Below are 25,488 nucleotides of genomic sequence, written 5' to 3' on the forward strand. Positions count from 1 at the left end.
TTATCCCAGGCGCAAGTAGGGATACACTCTGGATGGGATGTCGGTCCAACTCACACACAGTCAAATTAATCTGCCAGTATGTCTTTGGAGTGTGGGAAAAACCCCACACAAACACAAAGAGAACATACAAACTCCACGCAGATAGTACCTCAGGTCTGAAACCCAGGGCCCCAGTGCTGTGAGGCAGAATTGCTAATCACTAAACATTTATTGTAAGCTCCAATACACATGGATGACAGATTTTGTCACTTTCTTTTCAGAAACTTGGCACAAAGTGGAAAATAATTATGGTATGATATAGTTTAAAAGAGTTTAATCGCTAAAAAATCTTATCTGTGAGTTAACTTTCAGTCCGTTCAGTGAATTGTGGAATCATTTGCTCATTGAAGGCACTTTAGGCCAGTGTTGCTGAGAGTAATAGCAGTGTTAGTCCGGTTTTGCTTTGGTGGCAGTAGTTATTAATATAGTTGCTCTCTAGTGCAGCTTGATAGCTGGAAAAATAGGACAAAGTGGCCTCACTGTTTTGTCCTAGAAGTATGCATGTTGTTTTAAAAGATGGTTGCCAGTGTTGCCTCTAAGCCATGCAGCAAATTTGAAGGTCCGGTTCACAAAACAAGTGCAAGAATTTAGGAAGTAACAGTGACAATAACTCAAATGAATCAATGAATCAAAAAATTGTGCATCAAGCCTGCAAAATCAAACACAGGACATGATTCAGTTCCAATCTAATAGCTCAGAGAAGAAAGGTACTTGGAAACTTAATTCAAAAGTGATTCAATTAACATTAAACAATTGTTATTTGCCAAAGTGAATAAAAACACACATATTTCTCATATTAGTGAGGTGTATGGATCTGAACATTGTGTGTGAAGACAGATTTTTGCTGTTTAATTCAAACTAGTGTGGTTATAAGAATAAGTGTGGTTGTGATACTGCAAATGAAATAAAAGTAAGCTACAAGTCAATCAAACTTTTGCACAATGTTGTTTTATAACACATTTAGCCTTAAGTTTCTCATTGACATGAGCCACTCCAGTGTGTTCAATGTTTAAATAAATTTAAAGGGTAGAATTCTGGTACTGTAGGTCACACTGAACTATCATTGGTTCACCATGACTAAATTACCCATTAATGATTAGTATAACCATCGTAGACAAATATAATGCTTTTGATTATATAGTAGTAGGTACTATATAGAACCAGCATGGTTCTTTATTCAAGTATATCTTACTGTTACTGCTGGTATGAAAGATACTTAATGAAAGCTTCAGGAGTTACTTCATGACAAGTGTGCCATCTTTGTGACTAATTTTTTTAATCTGTTTTGATGGGGTTATACAAATTCCTGTGCTCTCATCACCTCAGAATCATGTCTAATTACTGGCTCCTTAGATCTCTAGTAAGAAAAAGTTTATTGTTGCCACACAGATGTGTCTGTAGGAATTCACATCTTTTATGCAAGACCAGAAACAAACACATCTGAAATAATTGCAGCGATATTAATATTCAGTGTCTTTATGTAGGGCATGGGACCTCCTTGAAAGTGAAAAATCCCTTTCCATAAGTCATTTAACATTCTCTGTCACTGCAGACAAGTAGATTCACTAACACAAGGAAGCAGCAGGTCCTCTTGAGAATTTATTTTCTTGTTAAAGTCTGTATTATGTGTGTTTGAAAGTATTGTTCGAGTTTAAAAGAAAAAAAAAACTAAACTAATGGAACTCCTCTGTCCCACATGAATTCTGAGATGACCAAACTACGCCAAGATTTTCCTTGTGGAGCAAATTAAAGTTAAGGTACTGAACCGAAAGTTAACTAAGTTAGCTATAATGCCATTCAACTGTTTCCTTGGGAGTACATGAAAAGTACTTCTCCTTGTGTTTTCCAAAGAGCCTTGTTAGAACAAGTGGAAGTCTGCCACATAGCACACTATGAAAGGTTTCCATTTTAATATTTATATCCAGCTATTCACAGGTGGTGTCCTTTTAAGACCTCTTTTAGAGCTGGGTAATGGAATCGGACCTTTTCTTTTCTAGAAAAAAGTGATTCTAAATTCAGGGACGTGGTGCTGATTTATTCAGAAACCTGCAAAATGTCAAAAGATGAGAGAATGTGGGATGTGCTGTTCTGCTGTTCTCCCCTCTATTAACTTTGTCACTTTCAATGTTTGCATTCAAAGCTAAAAAGATCAAGCAATGTAAAGCAGAAGATTTTCTATTTTCCTATTAAACAAGGAGGCTTATTTTGGGTCATTTTAACACTAGTGTTATTTCAAAATTCCTACAAGTTTAGAAAACGGAACCTGTATAAATATCTAAAAAATAAAATCTAGTGCTCTTAATCAGACCAGCACTCCAGATGGCACCACCTCTTCAACAGTAAAAAAAAAAATTAATACACAAGCATCAGTATTAATGTATTGATTGATTTTTATATCAACACTATTGTATTGATCTAATTACAATTTGTATTTGACTTTGCTAGGAATACACTTTTCCATAAAGGTTTAAATAGAATCTCCTTAAATAAAATGTATTCAAAGGCTATACTTGTAGAGTATCTTACATAGCGTACACATTGTCAAAATTGCACAAGATGCTTATTGAAGTAGACTTTTTATGATAATTATTGTGCATGTACTTCAAACAGTGATGAGTATGTTATGAATTACAATATTAATATGTAAAGAAAAATATATTTTTTCATAGGTGTTTATTCTTATATAATATTCACTCTAGACCTCCACTGATACGGCCAATACATCACTGGAATTAAAGCCATTACTATAGACAAAATTATGCTAATTTACCCAAGAACATTTATAGATAATATACTGCGTACATATTCTGTGTATGAAGTGCTGAGAATTAAATAAATATGAAACATTAATGCATTCTTTGCTCATTTTAAAAATATGCTTTGTTCTTCTTGAAATCATGAAAGGAATATGTATTACAAACCTTTTTCCCATAAGTCCTATCTATAGATTCAGTACATGAAAACATTGTTGTGGTTTCCTGGGCTGTAAGAACCTGTTGAATGGTAGGTTTACAGGCGCCAACTGCTATTCCAGAAAGTGTGAGTCAAATAAGCACATAATTTCCATGCGTTTCCTATAACCTGGGGGTCATAAGTAGGAATGCTTAGACAAAGACATCATTTACTGAAGAGAGGGGTTGTCAAAAGTTCTTCAGCAAACCTGTGGCTGCATTCTAACTGTATTAAGTAAAGTTGAGAAAAGACTCAGACAAGACAAGCATACCCAAAAAGGATTGTGTCCTCAATCACTGCTTGAAGAGAAACTGATAACTAAATTGATGGAATTACTGGAATAGAATTTTGTCTCAGGTGATCAAATTAGTACAATTAAGCATTTACAAAAAAGCTTTCATGGCCTGTCACACACTGTACCATCACACTTCTGACTCTGTACATATATACCCTTCCAAACACTGACTTTAATTATTTATGTCATCTGTGGTCTGGAAGATGGACAGGCAGAGATAAAGGTTAATTTATATTACAACTAGGGTCAATTACATTGTTCTAAGCTTTCATTGACATTATCTCATTTCTGGATTCCAAATATAGTAGTATTTGCTTCAGGCAGTATTATCAGGGCTTCTTATCTGTTTGATAAAACATTATCTTTCAGCAGATATACAGCAACAAGAAACAAACCTTGGAGAAGGGTCTTGTTCAAAAGAACAATCAGCTTGTGTGTAGAGTAGTTTCTACATTTCTACATGCTGAGAACATTTTCTATGAGCAATAATATCCTACCAGCCAGTGTACATGGTATCAAAAGACAGAAAATTGAAGACATCCTGCACATTTATAACAAGAAGCTTTTCTCATAACCAACACATTTGCACCATTTTTGAGGAGGTCATTCCAATGGCCAGAGGGAACAAATTGCACAATGATTTCTCTGTTTCCAGTCTATTCATTTGTAGAAAATCTGGAATAATACCAAGATCCATACAACAATTGTGGGACTGTTTTGCAAAGATATGTAAGATATGTTATTGAATGCATATGAAGATATTTAGTACAGATATCCAGAGATCTCTATTTGGTGTATCATTGGTGTTTGCAAAGAAGACATTTTCTCATTTTTATAATAAATGAATCATTGTGTTATTGGTGAAATTAGATTGCAGTGAAGCCTACTGTAGCCAGATTTGAGATTGAATTACTATGAGAGTTAGAGACATTTATTGACACTGCAGCTCTTACTCCTATTTCATTGTTTTCAGATATCAGTGAGCAATCAAATTCTAAAAATTATTCTTACCTGAACTAAGACAGTCTTTGGGTGTCCTCGATTATTTGTGGACTGCTTTATCAATTAGATTGAATTTCAGCAATTGCTGATAACATCTATATTCTAGCCTGCTCATCAGACCCTGGTGTTCAATCAAGTTAATTTCATTTCAAATTAGCCACCCTGTTGAATTTCAAAGAGGATACAAGGAATTTGCCCTTCAGGTAATCGAACAAGCTGGGATGATACAGAAGCAGACTTAATGAAGTAGGCACAGATAAAGTACTGACAAATAGTCGTGTTAATTCATGTATCAATCCAACCAGTTTTAAGTCCATTGAAGAGGGTGAGGCACACAAGAGTCTGTATAAGTTTACCTAAGAAATTATGTGTCCACTAGAAGGGGCGTTCACTAAACTCTGTATTATTTGGGTTGGCATGCAGATTGCTTTTTTATCCCTTTCAATGCATTGGGCCTAAAGTTCTCTTTATAATGAATTAGGAAATGGACTTCAGATGTTTCATACAGTATATCACTTTCCTGCACTTTGTTTACTTTCTTCTCTGAAACATAATGTACATCTTTTTCCTGTGGGTTTTCAGAGGAATGGGGTATGAACAAAGAAAATTAAATAAATATAAGAGGCCACATTTAATCACTGAATTGATTTAAATTAATTTATTTATTTTAAACCAGTATACTCCCAAGAACATTTAGCAACTGAAATATGTTTTGCTAATAAACATAGTCAGGTTTTTTTTCTGATTTTCTTCATTTAGAACATTTTTTGTCAGCATGCACTCCTCACTCAAAACTTTGTCACAGGACTATGTCTATTAAATATATTAGATTACATCTGGGATTCTAAACAGTGGATGTTCCCATGTGACTATGTGTTAAATGTCTCAGGCTTTAGGAGATGTAGGATAAGAAACTCAAAATATGCCATTTGCCAAGTTTGACTGGCATCACCAAGAGGAAGGAAAACAATAGTCTGTCAGCTTCATAGATTGAGTAGGGCAAGGCCAAATAATTTTTAGTTTCCTGAGATTTGTCAGATGTATTCTGGTCAGAGTATATTATCAGGAGTTGTGTCTTCCTTTCTGTTTGGTTTTTAATGCTATATTAACTGGACTATATATATGTAGAGGAGGTAATGGAGGTAGCAGGGACACGTGACAGGGAACAACAAATTTGGTTTAGAAGTGTGTGGGTCTGACGTTTTACGAAAGAAGATTTACGTAAATTAGTAATATAAAAGTGGCATGTTTAAAAGGGAAGACCAGAATCAGAACATACTGTTTACTAAGCTTCATAAGAAGCTTATGACCGATAATTGCAACTTCACAAAGTTCTTACTGGGAAAAATATTTTTTGGTAGCTGGTTTACTGACAATTCATTGCACAAACATGATAAAAGTACATTTGATGATAAACATTTGTCATCAACTGGACTGATCAACAAAGGGGTCTGCAATTAAACCATGCAGCATGTCGCCAATGTTGGAAGCAATACAAGCTTTACATCTGCAACACACCCCCTTTGCTGTGTTGTGGAATTCTGTTGCATTCTTCTTTTACTGCCTATACAGGTATGTGCCTGTTCACTGGTCTCTGAGCCCTAGATGACATGAGACATCTGAGCTTATCCCAGAAAGGTTCAATGGGGCTTAAGTGTGGTGACTAGGGATCCATGACATAAGTGTTACAGTCGAGGATGTGTATTATCCTGCTGGAATGTGTTGTCACAGCAGGATGATCCCCAAGGAAAGGCAGGAAGTTAGGTCCCAGGACTTCATTGATGTGGCACTGTGAAGTTAGATTGTCATCAAACACAAAAAGCTGCTGACTAGACAGTCATTCCTAGATCATCATACGTGGACCCATCAAGGTCTATTGTCATACTTGGTCCATTGTCATAACTGTTAGCACGATTTTTGCACATCTTCACCACCATTTGCTAACATCTATCAAGGTGGTCCACTCAAAACTTTCATTTATCTCTAAAGAGGATCTGGCTCTTTGGTTACATGAGGTGTTGCTCCAAAACACCAAATGACCTGAAGTTGCTTTTCTCTTAATAAGTACAGCATATTGGGTAATTTCTATAATTTTCCTTATTGATTTTCACCAAGTTAAATAACCTCTTCACCTGTGTCTTACTAAGTTGATTCAGTGTTTGTGCAACACATTCAATAGTATAATGGTCATTAATGAATGATTAATTAACCAAAAACACATAATATCCAGAATCCAGAGCTTTATTTTTGTAAAGTCATGCATAGAGCAATGTTTCTTTTGACGCTCAGTATATTAAACCATTTCTAATTTACGTAGTTATGTAACCTTAGAGAACTTGTAATATTGTGTGTTTTTCTTCTGGATTTAATAGCTTTTTCAATCACACTTTAAAGGAGCGAAATACACCTCTTGTCTTATTTATGACATACTGTATATTCAGAAATGATGGTGACTGGCTCAATCAAAACAACTTCTTGATTCTACACACAAATATATGGGTGTGTTTTAAATAATGCAGCCTATGATGAACAAAGGTTCTCAGCATCAAGACAGCACGGTACGTTTTGGCAAGAGAACGCCAAAATGTTGTAATGGGCTTTGTTGCAAAGAGCTTTAATGCTATCATTTTTTGCCGTTTCTACTTAAAAATGTGCTTCAGATTAGTACATTCAAACTAGACTCTTGCTTATCCAGAAAAATGATTGATACAGCTGCATTGTTCATTTCATACTAGTAACCTAAAAGAAAAGAGGAGCTTTTGGAAGCTATACCTCCAATATTCTAAACACAATAAATACAGATCCTTAATGCAAGTCACAAAGTATGTTAAATGTTTAACTTGCATGGAGTTTGTTAGCAGTGGTTTCTTTCAAAATATGCAAGTCTTATGAATTAGGAATTTACCTCTATAAATCTTAGCACATTCATTTGCGTCAGACATATCTGTTTATTGACCTGCTTGCTATCACAACACATTGAATTGTTTTCTTTTATTAAGTCTGAATTATTCTATAAATAACAAATTTAAAAGGCAATTAATTTCTAAGTAGAAATCCAATACTTTATAGAGTCTAAAGAACATGCAATAGTACAATGCTTAATTTATAATTCCTGTTGTTTTTTGGGAATTTGCCTTAAATGATTAAACTTAACTTTGTATAACTAAAATATTTGTTTAATGAAGACCTCTGTTTTAAGAACCTCAAAACTGATGAAAGCAAAGGTTTTTTTTCCTTACATTCACATCCTTTTGCCTACATTCTTTTATACCAGAAAGCACAACTATGTTTTAATCTAAGTTGTAAAAAAATAGGAATACATAGAAAAATGGAAATAAAACACATCACAAATTTCCATAGGAAAAATTTATTTATCAATATGCAATATCAGGTTTTCAAACTTGGCTCATGGAATTTAGATTCCATTATAACTGGTTATGTTGAATTGGGTAAAAGCTGTATTGTGAAAGGCAAAAATAATGAACAGACATTTATGGAGCAAATACAAAGAAACACAAATTCACTGGGCTTGCATACATGTACATTGAACATAATACTGTGTATTTAACATGAATAGAAATCAAATAACATATGGAGTGTTTCTGAGATTAGGGGAAGTGATCAACCAGTACATTACAGCAACGTTTATTCTACTGGGTGCGGTTTTATCAATGAATAACACTTTTCCAGCACAAAAAAGACATTCTGAATAGTTATAAAGTAATAAACACAAGGCCCTACACTTTTGATTCCCAAAAACATTTTCCAACGTCTTTTCAATTAAATGGACCACCATGGGTCACACAAGTTGAGCAGAGCTAAATGTTCCAGATGACAGCAAAGGAATCTCTCCGAGGTCAGGGCCATTCATTGGAAAGAGCTTGTAATAATATTGTGGTAATCCAGAGGGTCAACAAGATCACCCTGTTGCTGGTGTGGGGGAGTAAGACTGCAGACCTGTGTACAACTCTGTTATTTTATTAATAAAGCCCTAGGCTTTGCAAAGCTTTTAGCTTCAGCCTGAATTAACCCTTGCCTAACTAAATCATCCCGGTTCCATTTGAAAATGAAAACTGTAATAAAGCTCTCAAGAGTCTCAGAGGTGTTCAGACCTGAAATTTTAACCAAAGAATATTAAAAAGATGGTGTGAGATTCTGAATAAGAACCATTTTATCTAAAATGCATTAAGGAAACGAAGGACCTGTTTTATGGCGATGTACAGATATTAAAGATGTGCAACAGGTCATACATTTGCTGAAGCTAAATTTTGAAGTGGTAAGGTTACTTGCTAATAATTAGACTTTTCCTATGGCCCAAGGCAGCAGTTATTCTCCACTGGTTGTTCACTTACCCTAGAAAGGTTCACTACATTTTCAGGTGTTATAAAAGAGGGTAAAATTGTGTGAGAGCATTTCAGTTTCATAAAATGCTTGTAAAAATGTACTAAATGTTTCTTAACTTTGCTTCCCACTTGTCCCAAATAAAATTATTAAAAGCTGAACACGTCATTGAAATAAAAAATGAACCTTCTCTTTGTTGTAGTGAACCTTGCAAAACACAATGTTTTAAATTACTATACCTGGCACTTTAGATGTGTACAGTTGATGTTTTACACCCGTTCTAAGAGATTTTATTTTTTTGTATTATCTTTCCTTTTACTAACAAAAAGCGAACAAGAAAATAATTCAAAAGTTTATACAAAAAACTATTTACAAAAATTCTGCATTAAAAAAAATCTAATTTGATATTTTCATAAACGGGGTTCTAATAAATTTAACTTTTTTTTCACATATGTACATTGTTTTAATTTTACTGTTTCTGCCAGATTGCAAACTGAGCCATTTGCAATGCAAGCCAATTAACGAAAATAAAAAAACAAAAATAATAATGGAAAAAAATAAAACCACAAAAGTAACTATTAAATCTCATAGGGTATTTTTAAATTATCGTTAAAAGATTTTGTTTTCAGAAGACAAAATCTGTTTTGTCACAATAACAGCACAAGTGAGTGGTGTTTTTTTGTCATTTAATATCTGAAACATTTGGAGTTTACATGTTTTAGGCCTCAATAATTTGAGTGCTGTTTCCCAGATGTAAAGCCTCACTTTAGTTCTATGGCACTCCCTGAATACACTGTATTAATGAAAGGCATTTTTGTCAAAAACATTTAATGTGTACTCCAAGTTTCACAGAACAAGCACAGGGCGTGGCTGGACTACTTATCCTATACATTTTTTGTGATTTCTAACAGTATAAAAGACGTCAGTTCTTGTATATTTTTAAGACAGTTATTTCACACCCCAAGCTCTCACTCGCAGTACCACTCTAAGCTAGTCAAGTCAAACAGCTTGAACAAGTGATACTTCCATAGAGGTTTTCTTTGTTTTTCTCCCAAGCAAATGTGTTTCCACCTGACTGCTTGATTACTTTATGCTGAACATTTAAAAAACACCCTTCTATTTTTTCCCTAAAAACTGATTATATTACAATGTTTGATTGTTTTGCCTTTTAACCAAAAACATAAAGGTGATAAAAGTAATATATTTCACTGTGACTTATAAAACAATTTTCAGTCAAGAAGAGGAACCCAGACAACTAAAAAGGCATTTTAAGGAATTGCTGAACAAACACGTGGTACAGCATCATCTTGAGGTTTCTTGGATACTATATGGTGATTAGATAGTAACAAAACAGGGGCCATTTCTTTTGGAAGTAAGCAGATGGTCACAGAAAGAATAAAAAAAAGATTTTAACAGATGAAGCTTTACAACAGTGTAAAGTATGCATGATTACTGATTAAGTTAAATAACTTTGTATTGGAGGAAATTTGAAATATTCAGTGAAAAAAACCCAACTTAAACTTACACTTTAAACTCCAGTTCTGTATGTTCTTTCTTGTTTTTAATATTTTCTTTATGGTCAGGAAATCCACCATTTTGTGTACATACAGTATGAGCTTTCAGCTTCAACTGCTGACTTAAAAAGGTAAAAGACAAACTTAAAAAAGACAATATCAAGAAACGGGCTTTGTATATACAAAACTGATCAGGGAAAAACATCATTTTGGGAATTGAATTATAGCTTCTGTAATTCACATCTCATACTATATTCATATCCTTGTTAACATGAGTGTTTATTCTAAAAAGCCACTGCTTAAGGTATGTCTTTGTTTCCCCATCAACTAAAGAGCTAGGGAAAATTTCAGCTGGGGTGTATCTGCCAAACTATTTTTATTATCATCATTGAACTTGAAAACACTTTTATTTTCTGAGATGCACCTCACACATGTTCTGCATTTTGCAGCTGTATGTCTCACAGCTGTACACATACTTGATTGAGCCAGGTCTTTGCAAAGAAGGCCAATTCCCCAGTCAAAGTGTTCTGTATTGAAGTTGGCTGCGTTAGCTGACTTGGTGTGGGATGTGAGGATATCTGAATACAGATACACACCCTTATCAGCTATTACAGAGTATGAAGTGCAGACTGCCACAGAGTTACAAAAGAGGAGAATTGTGCAATGTGAAGTTCATACACTCCTTGTCACATGAATATCTAAACTAAGGCTAGAAACTAACACTGAACAAAACGAAGTCATGAATGAAACCTTGTCTCCGAATCTGTCTTCTGTCTGATAGCATCTTAATTGCTTCCACACTGTTTGCTGTCAAACAAATTTGATCTTGTTGTTCTTTCTCACCAAGAGGAATACTGGAGGCTAACTTTGGATCAGAGAGTTCAACAGGGTTGCCTCAGATTTCAGATAGCTTTCAGATAAAGAATGACTTGTGGACTTAGCAACATAACCTTTTTATTTTCAAGTCACTTCACAATTTAACCATAACCTCTTTTTCTTGACATGCCTTAATTAATAGCACCTAGTGACTTTTCAGCATAGACTGCTGGTTTTGTTTATCTTTCATTAATTGCAAAAAAGAAAAGGTAAGCACATTCTTGACTTTTTAAACTGTACTCTGCTTGCTTTCCTGTGTGAGCAGGACAAACACTTTGAAACATCAAAAAGTAGTAGCTGGTACGTTTAGCAGGATCAGGAACTGCCCAAACCACGCAAACTTTGCTTACTGCCACAGTTTTAACTATCACTTGTCAATGTATTTAGACAAAGCCCTCTCAATGTTCAATGTTCAAAACATTGTTTCTGGATGCTCCTCTATGTGGATGGGCATTCTGTGTGTCATTGTAAAATTAACAATTTTACATTATATAGTTTATAAACTACAAGAAAAAGTCTTACAAACAAAAAATTGTGAAAGGGAGAGATAACTGCACTAAAAGTAAGGTAAACAATGTGTTCTGAAGAGAAAGTGAATGCATTTGTATTATTTGTCACCGCACTGTGCCCTGTTACCTGAGCAATCTGTGAAGGCTTCGTCAGCTATGAAGTCCTTGCATGACAGATAGCCCATTATTTCAGGGTTTATTTATTTTTAAAATACCCTGTTCCTTCTTGACTCCTTAAGAGCAAGAACAAAGGCTACTTTGTTTCAAAGGCCTAATCATCTTAAGAGCCCACCCTTCTTCTTCCAAGGACTCAAACAGCAAAATATGGAGGATATGTGATTCTGAACAGTACTGTACATCCAAAGGATTACCAAGAAACAGGAGGAAGAGAAGATGAGACAGACCCACATAACCTGCCTTTGGCCTACTAAGAAAATCAAAAAGTCTTGACTACTGTATCCATGTAGACCTTCCCTGTTATCACTCACTCATTCCTTTTCCTTCTCTTCCTTGTGTCACTGTTGAAATATCAAAAGGTGTCTATCAACATCAGAAGGTCTAGGTAGTAAAAAGTAGGCCAGGATTCTCTAAAAACAAACATCCTAAATTTTCTTTAATATTTCCCTCACGGTCTTCACACTTTGTAATAGATGTTTGCTGGGCTCTGTGGTGGCATTTCCTGCACAATGTAGACCGGATGTCCGTAATCTCCGCTGACCTTCTCATAGTGAGGGCAGTAGTTATTTTCTGTAGTCCGTAAAGGGATGATAATGTCACTGGGCTCTGAACCAGCATTACCAGAGCATTTGGGGCTGGCAAGTGTGCTGAGAGACAGGGCCGCCGTTCTCTGCTGAGTGTGCTTCCTGTGCCGCTTTCTAATCTTTATCAGGAGGATGATGAGAAAGATGATGATCAGGAGGAAAATGACACAGCCTGCCCCAATAGCTGCAAAGAGTGCTGGCTTTGAGCCGAAGATTCCTTCATCTTTCTTTGAGTTGTTTTCTTGGTTAATAGTGTCTGCATGGAAAAGAGAAGCAATTAGTACCATACAAATGAGGTTAGAACTGTTTTGTGAATTAAGAAATTACCTTCAAATGGATCTGTACTTCTATGTTGTTCCAGAAAAGTAAAAGACAGCTATAATGTATTCCAAATAATAATCAGAAAAGTATTTTATTTACACTCACAGCTGTTGTTAAGAGCACCTTTATCATTTTTCTTGAATTCAGTTTACAGTCATTAGAGAGTCTTCCTTAATCTGACAAAAACTGGAGTTCCCAATCCCGTTCCCAAGGGCCTACATACCTGCAGGTTTACATTCCAGCTGAGCACTCAGATACATAATCGATCTAATAATAGGATTCATTTAAAATCTTAGTTTTTAGTCAGTAAACATTGGAACCTTTGGACAACCATTGTAAAAGTTTTAGTCAAGAAACTTGTTACTTCAGTTCACTAAAGATCCCAGCTGGAACAAAAACCAGCAGGTGTGGGTTCCCAGGATAGGGACTGGGAAGCCCTAGGCTAGACCATGCGCGGAGCTAGTGTGTAGGTGGTTAGGAGGAGATGTGTTTTAACATATTTCCTACATATTTCTGCGAATTCTAATAAATAAACAATATAGAGGGTTTGCACTGAGTATGTTAAGACACAAAAAGGTATATATGGGGTAAGGAACATCTTTAATGCATACTGCAGGCTATTGAAGGTAGACAAAATAGCTTTCATTAGATGCAGAGACTGAAGACTGATTCTAATTAAACTGACAGGCCCATTTCCTTGGTGGTCTTCTTTACATCCCCGTTTTCTCCACCATTTATACTTCAATGAGTCCTTGCACTGTGAATGTAATGACACTACGTCCAGCCCGGTACAATCCTATCACATTTAGGGATAAATTCCCACATAAATGACAGAAGGATGGACTACAAAGCTATCTCTGAAGAAAGTAAATCAAATCTAGAATTAAACAGTGTGCTCTATTGCAGAAAAAAAAAAACAATACAAACTTTCTTGCAGTAGACAGATGGAAAGCAACACACTATTGATCTTACCGGTATATGAAACTATAAATTGGAATTCTTGTTGAAGGCAATGAAGCTTATCAGCTTGCTGTTCCAGCCTTTATTTTTAACTTGTCAAAACAAGTGAGCCAAATTAAAGTATGGTTTAGGAACTGCTGCATTTAGTTGTTGATACAGAATTTAACTTTTGCTAGACCAGCACTGCTATCATACTGCAGAAGCAGCTTGAACAGCATGGTTTTAATGAGTTAAAATTGAAATCAAGATAAGTTGAACTTTAAATGCATTGCGGCAGGCTTTGCAGCTCAATACATGCTTCAAATAAACCTTTTCAAATGAGATTGGTAAACCTCATTCAAGACAGAAAAATCTTAAACACAATGACGTTATAAACAGTGTTTGACTGGCTATATAAGGAATATACCTATTTTATTCCATATGATCCAACCGTAGTACTATTACATATTGTACATAGACGATATATGGAGGAATCAGACTGCTTTATTGCACTATACCTAATTCTTATTTATTATATTTCAATCTGGTTTTGATTGCACTGTCTGAGGCAGCCTGTTTTGTCTTTCTGGTAGGGGTAAGCACCTGTATCTCCCCTTCAAATGGCTAACTTTCCATAGCCTTGGTTTTGATGAGCCTATGTTATTAATCCTGTATTCAGTGCCTTTTCATTACTCTGACACTGACATTTTTAATAAATATTTACCATTCTGTGAATTCTTGCAGTAATGAACAGTATTGCTCACAAATTTGGGCTTGATATCCTAGGTGAATGTGAAAGTGTTGTGCACATTTGGCTGCAATTCAGTTCTGCACTGGGCAGACAGGCATGATAAACTGTCCACTTTTATTACATTCCACAGGCTAGAGAAGTGTGAGGAGCTTAGCCAGTTCGTACTTTACAGGTGGTTATGGCATGGTGCTATTTTTTTAACTAAAGCAAGAGAACTTAAAAGACAGAACAAAGCATAAAACACACACAAGTAAAATAACTGTCAAAGAATTACTGTTGAAAGGAAAATACACCGTGGGAGCCTTGGCACCATCTCAACTGGGAAGGGAATGTGCATTTTGCACATCTGATTTTATTTTGTTCCTCAGCAGGCATCGAGTTCTGAAGAAAAACTGACTTTCCAAACCTTTATAAACACTGACAGTTTTCTGCTTAGCCTGACAAAAAGTAGTCCTCTAGTGACTAAAACTCTAGCAAAATAAATACAAATTAATATGTCCAACATGGAGATGACTGAAATTCCCCTTTACTTGTCAGTCCTTGACTTGACTGATGTTAACAGTTTGATAATGTTATCCAGGGCATTATCACAGTATCACAGTTATGGTTTTAATTTTTCATTACCACACTTGAATAGCACGTCTATCTGCATTACCATTTGGCATAATTAAAAACTCAATACAAATGTGTCATAAAAGGAAGCTTGGTTACTTGGTTAAATGCTGAAGAAAGACGAAAAAAATCATCTGATGTGCTTCAAGTGTATATTACAATCAAATCAAGGCTTTTTTTAAATTGCATTGCTGTAACAGATGAACTCAGCTGTCTAAAGAAAGAGCCTGCAGTATGAAGATGAAAGGTTAAACTTTAAGCACTGAATAACTCTTCAAAAGAGGTATCAAAATCAGATAATAAAAAAATCATTCTCTCTTATTCAGATAAAATGTTCTATTAGTGAAGTTCTATTACTGAAAAAAATGCCAACAGTTTCTGTCTTTACGTGCTCATAAATGTTCACAGTCAAACCCGATCTTATCTATTTTAAATTCAAAAGAGCACGCTCAAATAAGTGCATAAAACATTGCCCAGGTTCTCTGAAAAAACACCTTTTATCTCAACTTGTCAAAGTCTTAACATGTCTGTTTCCTTCTTTAAGCACAGGCCATTATTAATTGCATCACAAAGAAACAAAAAAATGAACAACTTGTTGGTAAACCTTGCTAAAAGGTTTTAAGGATGAATAAATACATTTGACATGATAAAAATAAAACATTTAAGAAACAAATCAGTAAATGTCCACAGAAAAGGTTTTAAGGATGAATAAATACATTTGACATGATAAAAATACAACATTTAAGAAACAAATCAGTAAATGTCCACAGAAAAAATCAATAACGATAATGCACTATTTTAATAATGCACTGGTTTTTAAGAGGGACAACTGTTTTTTTAGATTTTTTTAGCCATTTTAGGTTTCTTTGTCACATCTGAGAACCTACTGTGCACACAACCTGGAAGTCTACTTAAACTCATATCCATGCCGAAACGATAAAAGCTGAAAGCAAGAATGACTGAGTATCAAGTTTCACACTTTTGTGTAAACTCTGAGCTCAGCAATTCCAGGACACACTCGTTACTATTATGTGCCATCAGAGTCCCAAATGTAGATTGCCTTAATATGGGCTGCAAAAAAAAAAAGATTGCTAAAAAAACTAAAATACTAGTTAAAAGAACAGAAGCATTAGCAGTCTCCCAAAACACTTACCCTTATTGCCTTGTTCCCCAGGTACCTTATCTTTCATTCTTGTGGGACTGGTTGTTGAGTCTTTTCCTATGGTCTCCTCCTTCTTGCCTGGTTTATCTATAGGCCCTACATCTGGTATGACCATGTTTGGATCTGAAACAAAAAGTTAACCAACAAAACATCACTATACGTTACTTTGTTTATATATTTATACTTTCTCAATGAAAAAAACGTAAAAAAATACTAAGATATGGTAACATATCAAACACATTACAGCTGTCCGAAAGCACAGCTGTAACAAATTTGTGGTAGAACACATCTTCATTGTGAACCAATGTATCTGTAGCTTTGCTTTTCGAATAGTAGTAATACAACTTTGACAGTGCTTTGATTATAGCATATTTTTTACTTCATGAGTTAAATCCTTCTTTTTTTAGTTGACAGGCATGATAGCTTTTACTTTACTGTTTGGACTCTTGTATGCCTTCTCTACTAATCCATTACATTGACTTTTATCCTCATTTTAAGTATACAGTTGGTACTGGATGCCTTTTTTATATTGGCAATAGTCATCAAACTTAATCAAACACTAGATTATGATAATAAAGTGGTGATCAAGATTGAATGCGATTCTCCTAGATTTGTTTTTTAGCAACCTGTGCATAAAATATCATCATCATATTTGCTTATTAATGTTACTAGGTATCAAGAAACCTTTGGGATATAGTATGCCATTTTGATAAAAATGATTAAAGACATTAGCAAAATAATGTAATCATATCATGCATACTGATCATTAAATTATGTTTTTTATAATTTGTACCTCAGGAGAACATTGAAACCCAGAGAAAATGGTTTTATTTAATTTTTGCCATAAAAATAGAAGGATATATTAAATAATGTGCTGAGTATGTACTTCCCCATCCACTTAATTCCATGCATGACATTTAAGATCACACAAAATGTTCTTTAATTGAAGCTCTTGTTGCCAATGTAATGTCAATTCGATGAAGAATTTAGTTGTACCTTGGGATTTTCAATTCAAGAAACCACAGTAGCAATTTTTCCAAACACATAAAGGACTGTCTGCTAGGGGCAATACACAATATTGAGCCCATGTGCTCCCATTTATATGTTTTCTTTTTTGTTTGTCTATATTCTGTTATATTTCTTTTAAATCCTGGGTCCAGAAGCAATTCATGTGGAAACAACATGTTTGTTTGTGGAAAGTTCAAATGCCGTCGTTCTCAAACCAAAAAAATTACAAATATGTTTTGATTTTTTAACTGTTGTTCTCTGATAATGAAAGAGAATCGGTGGCCACTAATAGCACATAATCAACCAAAATAATAAAGAACCAGTACACATCTTATGAGCTGTAATTTTATAAATTAAGTTTTGAAGCATTCCGGATTCCATTTAGAAGACTGAGAGAACCCGCAAAGACTTTTCTGTTCCAATGTGTCAATTAGTGCACATCCACAGAGCAAAGCTTTTATTTTGTGAAGGTACAGAGTGTACTGTGCAAAACGGCAAGAAAGGCCATTACTTAAACAGAAATCAACTAAAAGAATCCAGGTTTTGGAATGTAAAAATATACAAACTGTTAATGCTTTCTCTTTCTTATTTCATGATTAAAGATAAGTCTAAGGTATGTTGTGATGATTATGTGTAATTACAAAGAATATAATTTATAACTCTATTATTGGAGAGCATTCCAATGTAATATAAAATTATTTCTCACAGGAACTATGTAACGATGTCTTGTTTCAGCCACATTTTGTGTAATTGTTAAAGACATACTGCTTGTTTAAGGGTAAATTTTACTTATAGTGGGGCTGTTTGACATGGCCCTGAGTGTTAGCGGGAAATTAAAGATTCTAATATTATACAGTATATTAGAATGTATAGACAAATTCATGCACCTAAAAGAATATTAACCCACACCTCTGTAATCTGGCAAAAAACAAGCTCGGATAAGTTTCCAAAGTATATGAAAAAATCCTGCAGAGAACTCAAAGGTCCTTGCTAGTATACTCCACAGCCGAAACATTGTGTTTTCTTTCTTCTCTTTTCAGCATGAAATAAACCTATTTTTTGTTCTTTATACATCTATTTTATTAAACATATTTTACTCTCCAAATTTAGGAGGGTTTTTTTTAGATATCCACACCAATGTTTAATTCCAACAGTATTTTCCTATTATGTCATTTTTTACTGGTTTGAGATCTCATTACATTATCCCTGTGATTGTTATCTGTGCTATCAAACTAGGCAGATAGTTCATTTCTTGAACCTTATTAGCCAGGTAATGGTCCACTTCAGAGTTATTAACGTTAGTGTAAAATTACACTTTTTAAGTCTTCTTCAGATAGTTTTAAACTAATACTATGTTTAGTTCACAGTGGCTTTCAATAGGTGTTATTTAAACACTTTCTTTACAGTTTCTTTTTTGAAGAGGAACAGTTACTATTATTGAATTATGAAACCAATACAAATTTTTCATTTTTTTTTGTTTTGCTCTCATATCTCTGTGGGTGTGATAACAAAAACTTACTATGATGAATGTTTACAAATAGATTAATTTTGACAATTCCAATAGAATTAATTATGGATTATTCTATTGAGAGAGCCATTTAAAGCTTCAAATTTCTAACACTTTATTTTTATAAAACGACATAATTTAAACTAAAAGGATATCTTCTTCCTATCAAACTAAAAATGAAGCACAGCTGATCTTCACCAGTTTATTATTTCCCTTCAATTCCCAGCATAAGGTAACCCATAAAATGTGTTAAAAAAGTTTGGAAGCAAGCACTTGCCATGCATTAGTATTTATCCAATGTGTGAAATGGGCAGACACACTGAGATAATAATTACCTTGCTATGATATAAAAGTAAATCTAAAGTGCCCAGGTTATCAGTCCTAATCTAAAAACTCAGAATGTTATCTGCTATTCTTTTCTAAGGTCAGGTAAGATGTGTGGGTCGTTTTAGTCACTCTTTCTTATTTGTTTGTTCGGGTCGCCCCTTAAATGAAAATGGGTCTGACTCAAGTCAGTGGAATGTCAGAATAGCCCTGAGATTCCAATTCCTCTCACAGCATTTGGCCAGGCTCAATCTCTTGAAACTGAAGGTCAACCTGAGATGCTGGCAGGGATTAAGGACAGGGCAAAGACTTGCTGAGTGAAGACATCTTCTGGGAGGTGTTTATATATATGACATCTGGTGAAGAACTAAAGGAGAAATCCTAGGCTGTTTTTTTCTTCTATTTTTGCTCACAAACTGTTGTCACATATTTTATAACCTAATCTGGTAAATACTGTTTGCTTTCAGGAGATGGAATAATAAGATTAAAAGAAAATATTTATTAATCTGTGTTGGACATGTAGTGTTACTGACAGTATCATCTGCCCAGAAATTACATAACAGAGAGGAATTAGATCACAAAAACTGGTTCAGGCTAAGCCACTCTGTGTAACATCTCCTGATCCACACACTTTTCACCATCATCTTCTGCTGCTGAAAAGTATGATGCTGATGCTCAAACACCAAAATGAATAATGGTTTTCACATTTCTGTGGGAAGAGCAAGACTTTCTACATAGCAGAGTGGTGTTTCAGTGACCCTATCCTCTTAGCTGTGTTTTAATACTTTAACATTCAGAACAATTAAAACATACCCTTTAGTACCTTATAAATCATGAAGGCGCCAAGGAACAAGAGCTTAGCAAGTGAAATACTGTATATAGCACTGTGGATCTTTTTTTTAACACTAAATAACTTTCACCTTAAAGGTTTGTTGGAAGAATGACCTTTATGAAGATGTTTATCCCCAGCGGCCCATGTTTTCTTGAAACAAATATCCATATAATAAATTACTGGAAGATAAATAAGTATTTTCTCCCTTCTAGGTTAAAAATAGAGTAAAGGGTAATGTCTGAAGCCCACAGTTTATGAGATATGATGTCAGTCACTGGGCTAGTTTCCATATGCTAAGAGTGGCTGCTCTGAGTTTGTTCCATAAATTCCATGGCCAGGGGCATTTCAGTGGATGAACAATAGCTTATGAAATGCTCTGCTTACACTTGACTCATGACTGTCACTCCACAAAGCTTTCATTATCTTTCACCATTTTTATTCTGCCTGGATCTAATATATCACTCATAGTTCAAGCATATTTCACTTTTTTATTTCAGTAAAAAAAAATCTCTCTTAAGGTTATTTGTTAAAAATGATCAAGTCGATCTGAAAAGACGTACCCTCTTAATTTGTGATCAAGATTTTAATTTGAACTACATTCAATATTGATGACATAAGTTCATCAATGCCTCTTTCAGACAGCTTAAGATGTACAATAACTTACTACCTATAACTTACATAGTTATTAAAAAGGAACTTTCTGGCATAGATTGTACAAATGATAATGTGTCTACTCGAAAAAGTAAATCATGTTGTAGTCTACAGTTTATAGCTGTAGATCATCATCATAGCCAAAAAATGACAACCCAAGCATTGATTTACGTAGTGGCTATGGTCTCTTATTGTTGAAAATTACAGGGTCCTGTGACTTTCTCATTCATTACACCACTTCTATCAACCCAGACAACTATTTTGATATTAACAAGAATAATAAGTACATGAAATTGACTTACCCTGTCCAACTTTCATGATAATCTTCATTGAACGAGTGTTACAGACGCCACCTTCCCTGTTTTCAAGCCCTTCAAGGGTTCCATTGGATGTGGCTGTAACAAAATATATTATCCTCATATCAGTGACTGCTTATAGAAGTTATTACAACCATAGATCAATACTGTGAGTTATAGAATACATTACCAATGAAGAAGGAAAAGAGAAACATTAGATTGATTGTTATAAAAGGCTATAACAGCAGTTCTTGTAAACCAACATTTATAGAAGTCGCTTTGAATCCATTTTTCACTAAACACAATTTAACCAACTCTCTGCTAAAGCCTCTCAGGAAACATTTATTTAATAAGTTAAATCTGCCTGCTTTTTCTGCAGGTGGCTTTCATCAACCCACGCTGGCACTGAGGTTTCACTGTCAAGAATTTTAGAGTGAAACTGGAATAAAAGACAAGTTTTTATACACGTTTAAAGGCAGAGAAATAGCAAACATGAACGATAAAAAGTATACAAAGGCCTCTCAGCTTACAAAGAAATTGCTTCTGATTGTAATCTTATCCCATGGGAATGTGGCAACTTTAGAACTGTTGTTGAAATTAGGCTTTTGGGGAATGAGGTGTATATGTGGCGCAGCTCCTCATTTTCTGTTTGGTAATCACTTTTTTCTCCACTCAAAGCTTAAACTGGGGTTTTGTTCTTCTCCTTTGCTCAAGGAATTTACAAAGCATTTGGCAAGGCAAATTATGCCAGCAACAATTATAGCGAGCTGCAAATGCCTGGAGCTTAACTTTCTCTTTCTGAATGCCCTGTAATTAGCGACTGGGTGGCACAGTAGGCTAAAACCCTTATCTTGGGGGGCTTGTCTTCAAATCAGGCTCTATTGAAGAGGGAGAAGGGCCTGCTACTCTCCTGTCAGCTCTGCCTCATGAAAGCTCAAGTCACAGACAATGTGGCACAACCAGCAGGCTATTCTGAGCTGCAAAAAAATGACCTAGATTGAATAAGTATTGGGGTTTAAATAATACGCTCAACTCCAGACATGAGGGGCGTCTCCACGCCAGCAAGAGCCGCAGCTCATTCGCTCTCTTCTTTTCAGGCAAGCTCCATGGGTATTTTCACCTCCAACCCCTTCGTTTTCCCATCCTTTTTTTTTCTTCCTGCACTCGAAGACCGTGTGCCTTATTAACTTGTCCAGATTCCACCCCCATTAAGATGTCGTGACTGAGTACTCATTTAGGAAAGTGGTCAACTAATTAGATCCTACTCCATGAGAATCAAAGCTCTCTCTTTGCAGCTGTAGCACAATGGCAGGGAACTATGAGAACAAAACTTTGTGCAGAGGGAGAGGTATCAGAGAAGATAAGTGGCTGGAATCTCCACTTCTGAGGCTAGCAGAATAGACCACTTGTTAACCTTGTGTTTCTTTTTATTTATTTTTCCCTGTATGCACCCCCAACTCCCAGAATTCCTCATTCTGGGCTCTTATTTAATGAAGCTTTCAGAAACATATATTACAAAACAATGCCTTTGAAGAACAAGTGCATTTTATGCCTGCTTTTATACCACTGAAAATAAAGATATTAAAAGATAGATTTTGCACCTCTGAAGACTGTGCATTCTGAAGAAGAACACCATGAATGTGCTGCTGTTTAGGCTTTTAAATATAGTTCATCTAATATTCTTATTCTATATATTTTTTCTGGACAACTTTAATTCTATTATATTTTGTTTTCATGAAAAATACACAATTTATGACTTTGAAATTTAAAACACAAATGCAATTCAAGAATAAAAATACTGCACATATGGGGATTTGTGGCTGACAGGATTGTACTGCTGTGAAATGTAAAAACTTCAGAAAAGTCTGTTGTTGTTTTCTGCTATCTCTCACTGGATTTTGTATGTCTACAAACAGGCATTAAATGTAACAAATCATTATTGGAACCAATAGTATTCAGTATATAAACAAAAATCCAAATACATTATCTGAAATATACATATTATGTTGCTATGTTGTGACTTTGTATGTTAGAAATATCGCCATCTACAACGACTTTTAATTTTGTACATAGTCAATTAATTTGTGTGTGTATATTCTAAATCACAAATTTTCTCGGATGAACCTAACAAATTATGATTATATAAAGAGGACTTTTTCTATCTGCCAGCAACACTTTTCATCCTGTTTAAAAACACTAGAAGTATCTGATTTGAGAATCTACATTGCAGTCTGGTTTACGTAAATCTCCAACCAAAATAGATTTTTACTTTGAGGACCTTATCCACAACCTAATCATAATGAACATAAGGCTTGTTTGCCCCTACTTGTCCCCAAATTGGTTAAAAAAGTGAATTTGTTCCAGGATTGAAAATTGCCAGAAAGCAGACTCCCTGTCTGCTGCTTGAACTGTGAACATAAATATTCTTCTGGTGTGGTTTTAATTCAAACGTGTTATTTTGGATGGTGATCAAAGTGTGAATAGTAGCTAACTATTTATTGTGGGAGGTGTCTGTAATGTTTTGGAAACAGGAAGCTCCTGGAACAGGCACTTCCTCACTTCACAATGGGGGGTAATAAACAAAAGACCAAACTTCGCCAATGTTGGTAGCCTCCAAGGATGTCACAAGATACCTCACCTAGTCTATATTCAGTACCTTTTATGGAAGTTTCTCAAAACATGAATATCTGGTCCTGTGAGTGTGTGAAAAGCAGAACCCAGAAGAACCTCAGTTGGCTGAATGAGTCTTAACCATATATCCCTGGATACCAGGAGCCTTGGAAAAACGTATTTTGACCGTTCTCATTTTGTTTCAAGGTTTATAGATGCAAACATCCTGACTAACTGGAAAGGCACATAAAATGTCAAATGATCCACATTGAAGCAATGAGCTCACTTCATTCAGGATCACCTGAATGACCTAGTTTTCAAAGACAGAAAAGTAAATATAGAACAGGACTCAGACAGCTGTATGTCTCCAGCAAGTTCTTCACTCTTGTGGATTGCAATGTGACTGCAATTCGCAATGCAAAAGACAAGTCGAAAAGGGAGGACTAAATCAATGTTAGATTAAAGTAAAAGTGACCTTCACTTGTCTGAAGAAGCCGTAAAAGCAAAATTAAAGACTACATTCATTAGCATATTCTATTCGCCATCAAACTCTTGCATACTTTAAGATGGATCCATTGAAATAATCTCTGCTATTTCCCCTCTGTAAATGGATATAAAATAATAAGGCATAATTCACTCTCTCTTTGTGCGATTGTTTTCCATTTCATCATTGTTAAACGGGGAACACACGTGCAGAAAGTGATGAATAGAATGAGATCTTTTATTATTTTATGGCATCCACCAAAAAACAAAAATCAATAGCTGAGAGCAATTACCCACAGAACAAATCATGTTTCAGTTTGCCCAATGGATCCTTAACGGTCTATTAGCAGACAGGCGGGTGTTGAGTGGGAGTGGGTCTGCTGCCTGAATGATGTCACCACTATTAAGATGCATCGTTCTGGGAAAAGTGCCAGGCTCTGGCCGAGCTGCCATGCACAAAAGTGAGAGCGGCACGGTACTAGAAAGCAGCAGGACAATTCAAGATGACTCTATTCAATCAGGCCTCTGTATACACAGGGACCTAGAAGCCTCGTGGTTTTTTTCTGCTCTCATTAATTAGACATCTTCAATCCAAAGACATAAAAGGAATTTCCTGTCTATTTTAAAAGAAGACAAGCAAGGGCGAACAAGCCTATGTTACTAATCAACAATTTAATCTCATTTCTCAATTCGCATTCTGCTTTACTTTATCATGTCTTTTGTGTATGCACTTGCATTTTAGCACAAGTCTATAACCAACTTGTATCCCAGAGACTGTTCTTCAATTTATAAAACAATGCTAAAAGGAAATACTAAATCTTTAATTTTGAATTTAAAAACTCTTGTAAAATGTGTATTCTGTCAACCTAATGATACGGTAATAGAGGAAAGGAAGCATACCAGTCTTCGCTAAGCTCAGACATTCCTCCCTACCACCACAAAGGGCAGCTTTGAACCAGCAACCATCTTTGACACAGGATATGAAACAAGTCTAAGGAGAAATTCAGTAGTGTCCCATCTCTCCACGCCTGCCGTAACTGGCTGTGCAGCAAATATAAAGAGGATCCCGTTTCAAAAACAACAAGGGCCGAGGCTCTAAGATAGGCGCTTGCTGCTAGCCTCTGCCTGGGTAACACTGAGCTCTTTTGTTCACCTAGATAAACAGCAACTTTGACATACCTAACAACCACATGCACAGCTGAAGTCCAGGGCCTCAACTTCCCATTAGCTATTGTTTCAAAAGAAAACTCAGACTCAAATGCAGTTCTTGTGAGAAGCAGCAGATGCTATAAACAGGGCTTTAACAGATAGATGTCTGAATACTTCTTTTCAATTTGATTTTTGGGGAGATCTGTGTACTGTATTTTTGTAATAGAAAGAGAAGAGTATTACAGGTTAATGTAGTGTGTAGTATCCTTTACAAGGATTGAGTTAAACCATGCAATTTATGGATAATCCAGTAAGGCTGCAGCACACTTTATAGTGTATTAATGTTGCAAAAAGCAATTCTAATCCTATATGCGCTTTACTACGTTTTTATGGGAGACAAAAACAAGGTTTAGGATTAGGATAATCATATTCAAAATTACGTTCAAAAATATTTTTATGGCTTTTTTATAAACCAAGTATCCTAATTATTACAAAATAAATGACATTTTAATACGGAATCTACATTTTGACTGATGTGTTATTTTCCTCTCGTA

General features: G+C 35.2%; 1 protein-coding gene across 1 annotated transcript in view; it reads right to left on the reverse strand.

The window, feature by feature from the left end:
* Positions 1-7,639: 7,639 nt before the first annotated feature.
* efnb1 (ephrin-B1) overlaps positions 7,640-25,488 on the reverse strand; it is an 85,805-nt gene continuing 67,956 nt past the window's right edge. Inside the window, exons 3-5 of the mRNA XM_006632825.3 lie at positions 20,699-20,791; positions 16,066-16,197; positions 7,640-12,545 (exon numbers count right to left, since the gene is read on the reverse strand). Of these exons, the coding sequence (XP_006632888.1) occupies positions 12,163-12,545; positions 16,066-16,197; positions 20,699-20,791 (608 nt within the window). The 3' untranslated portion in view covers positions 7,640-12,162. The remainder of the gene's footprint in view (positions 12,546-16,065; positions 16,198-20,698; positions 20,792-25,488) is intronic.

Source organism: Lepisosteus oculatus, chromosome 8 (assembly GCF_040954835.1).
Source record: "Lepisosteus oculatus isolate fLepOcu1 chromosome 8, fLepOcu1.hap2, whole genome shotgun sequence".
NCBI lineage: Eukaryota > Metazoa > Chordata > Actinopteri > Semionotiformes > Lepisosteidae > Lepisosteus > Lepisosteus oculatus.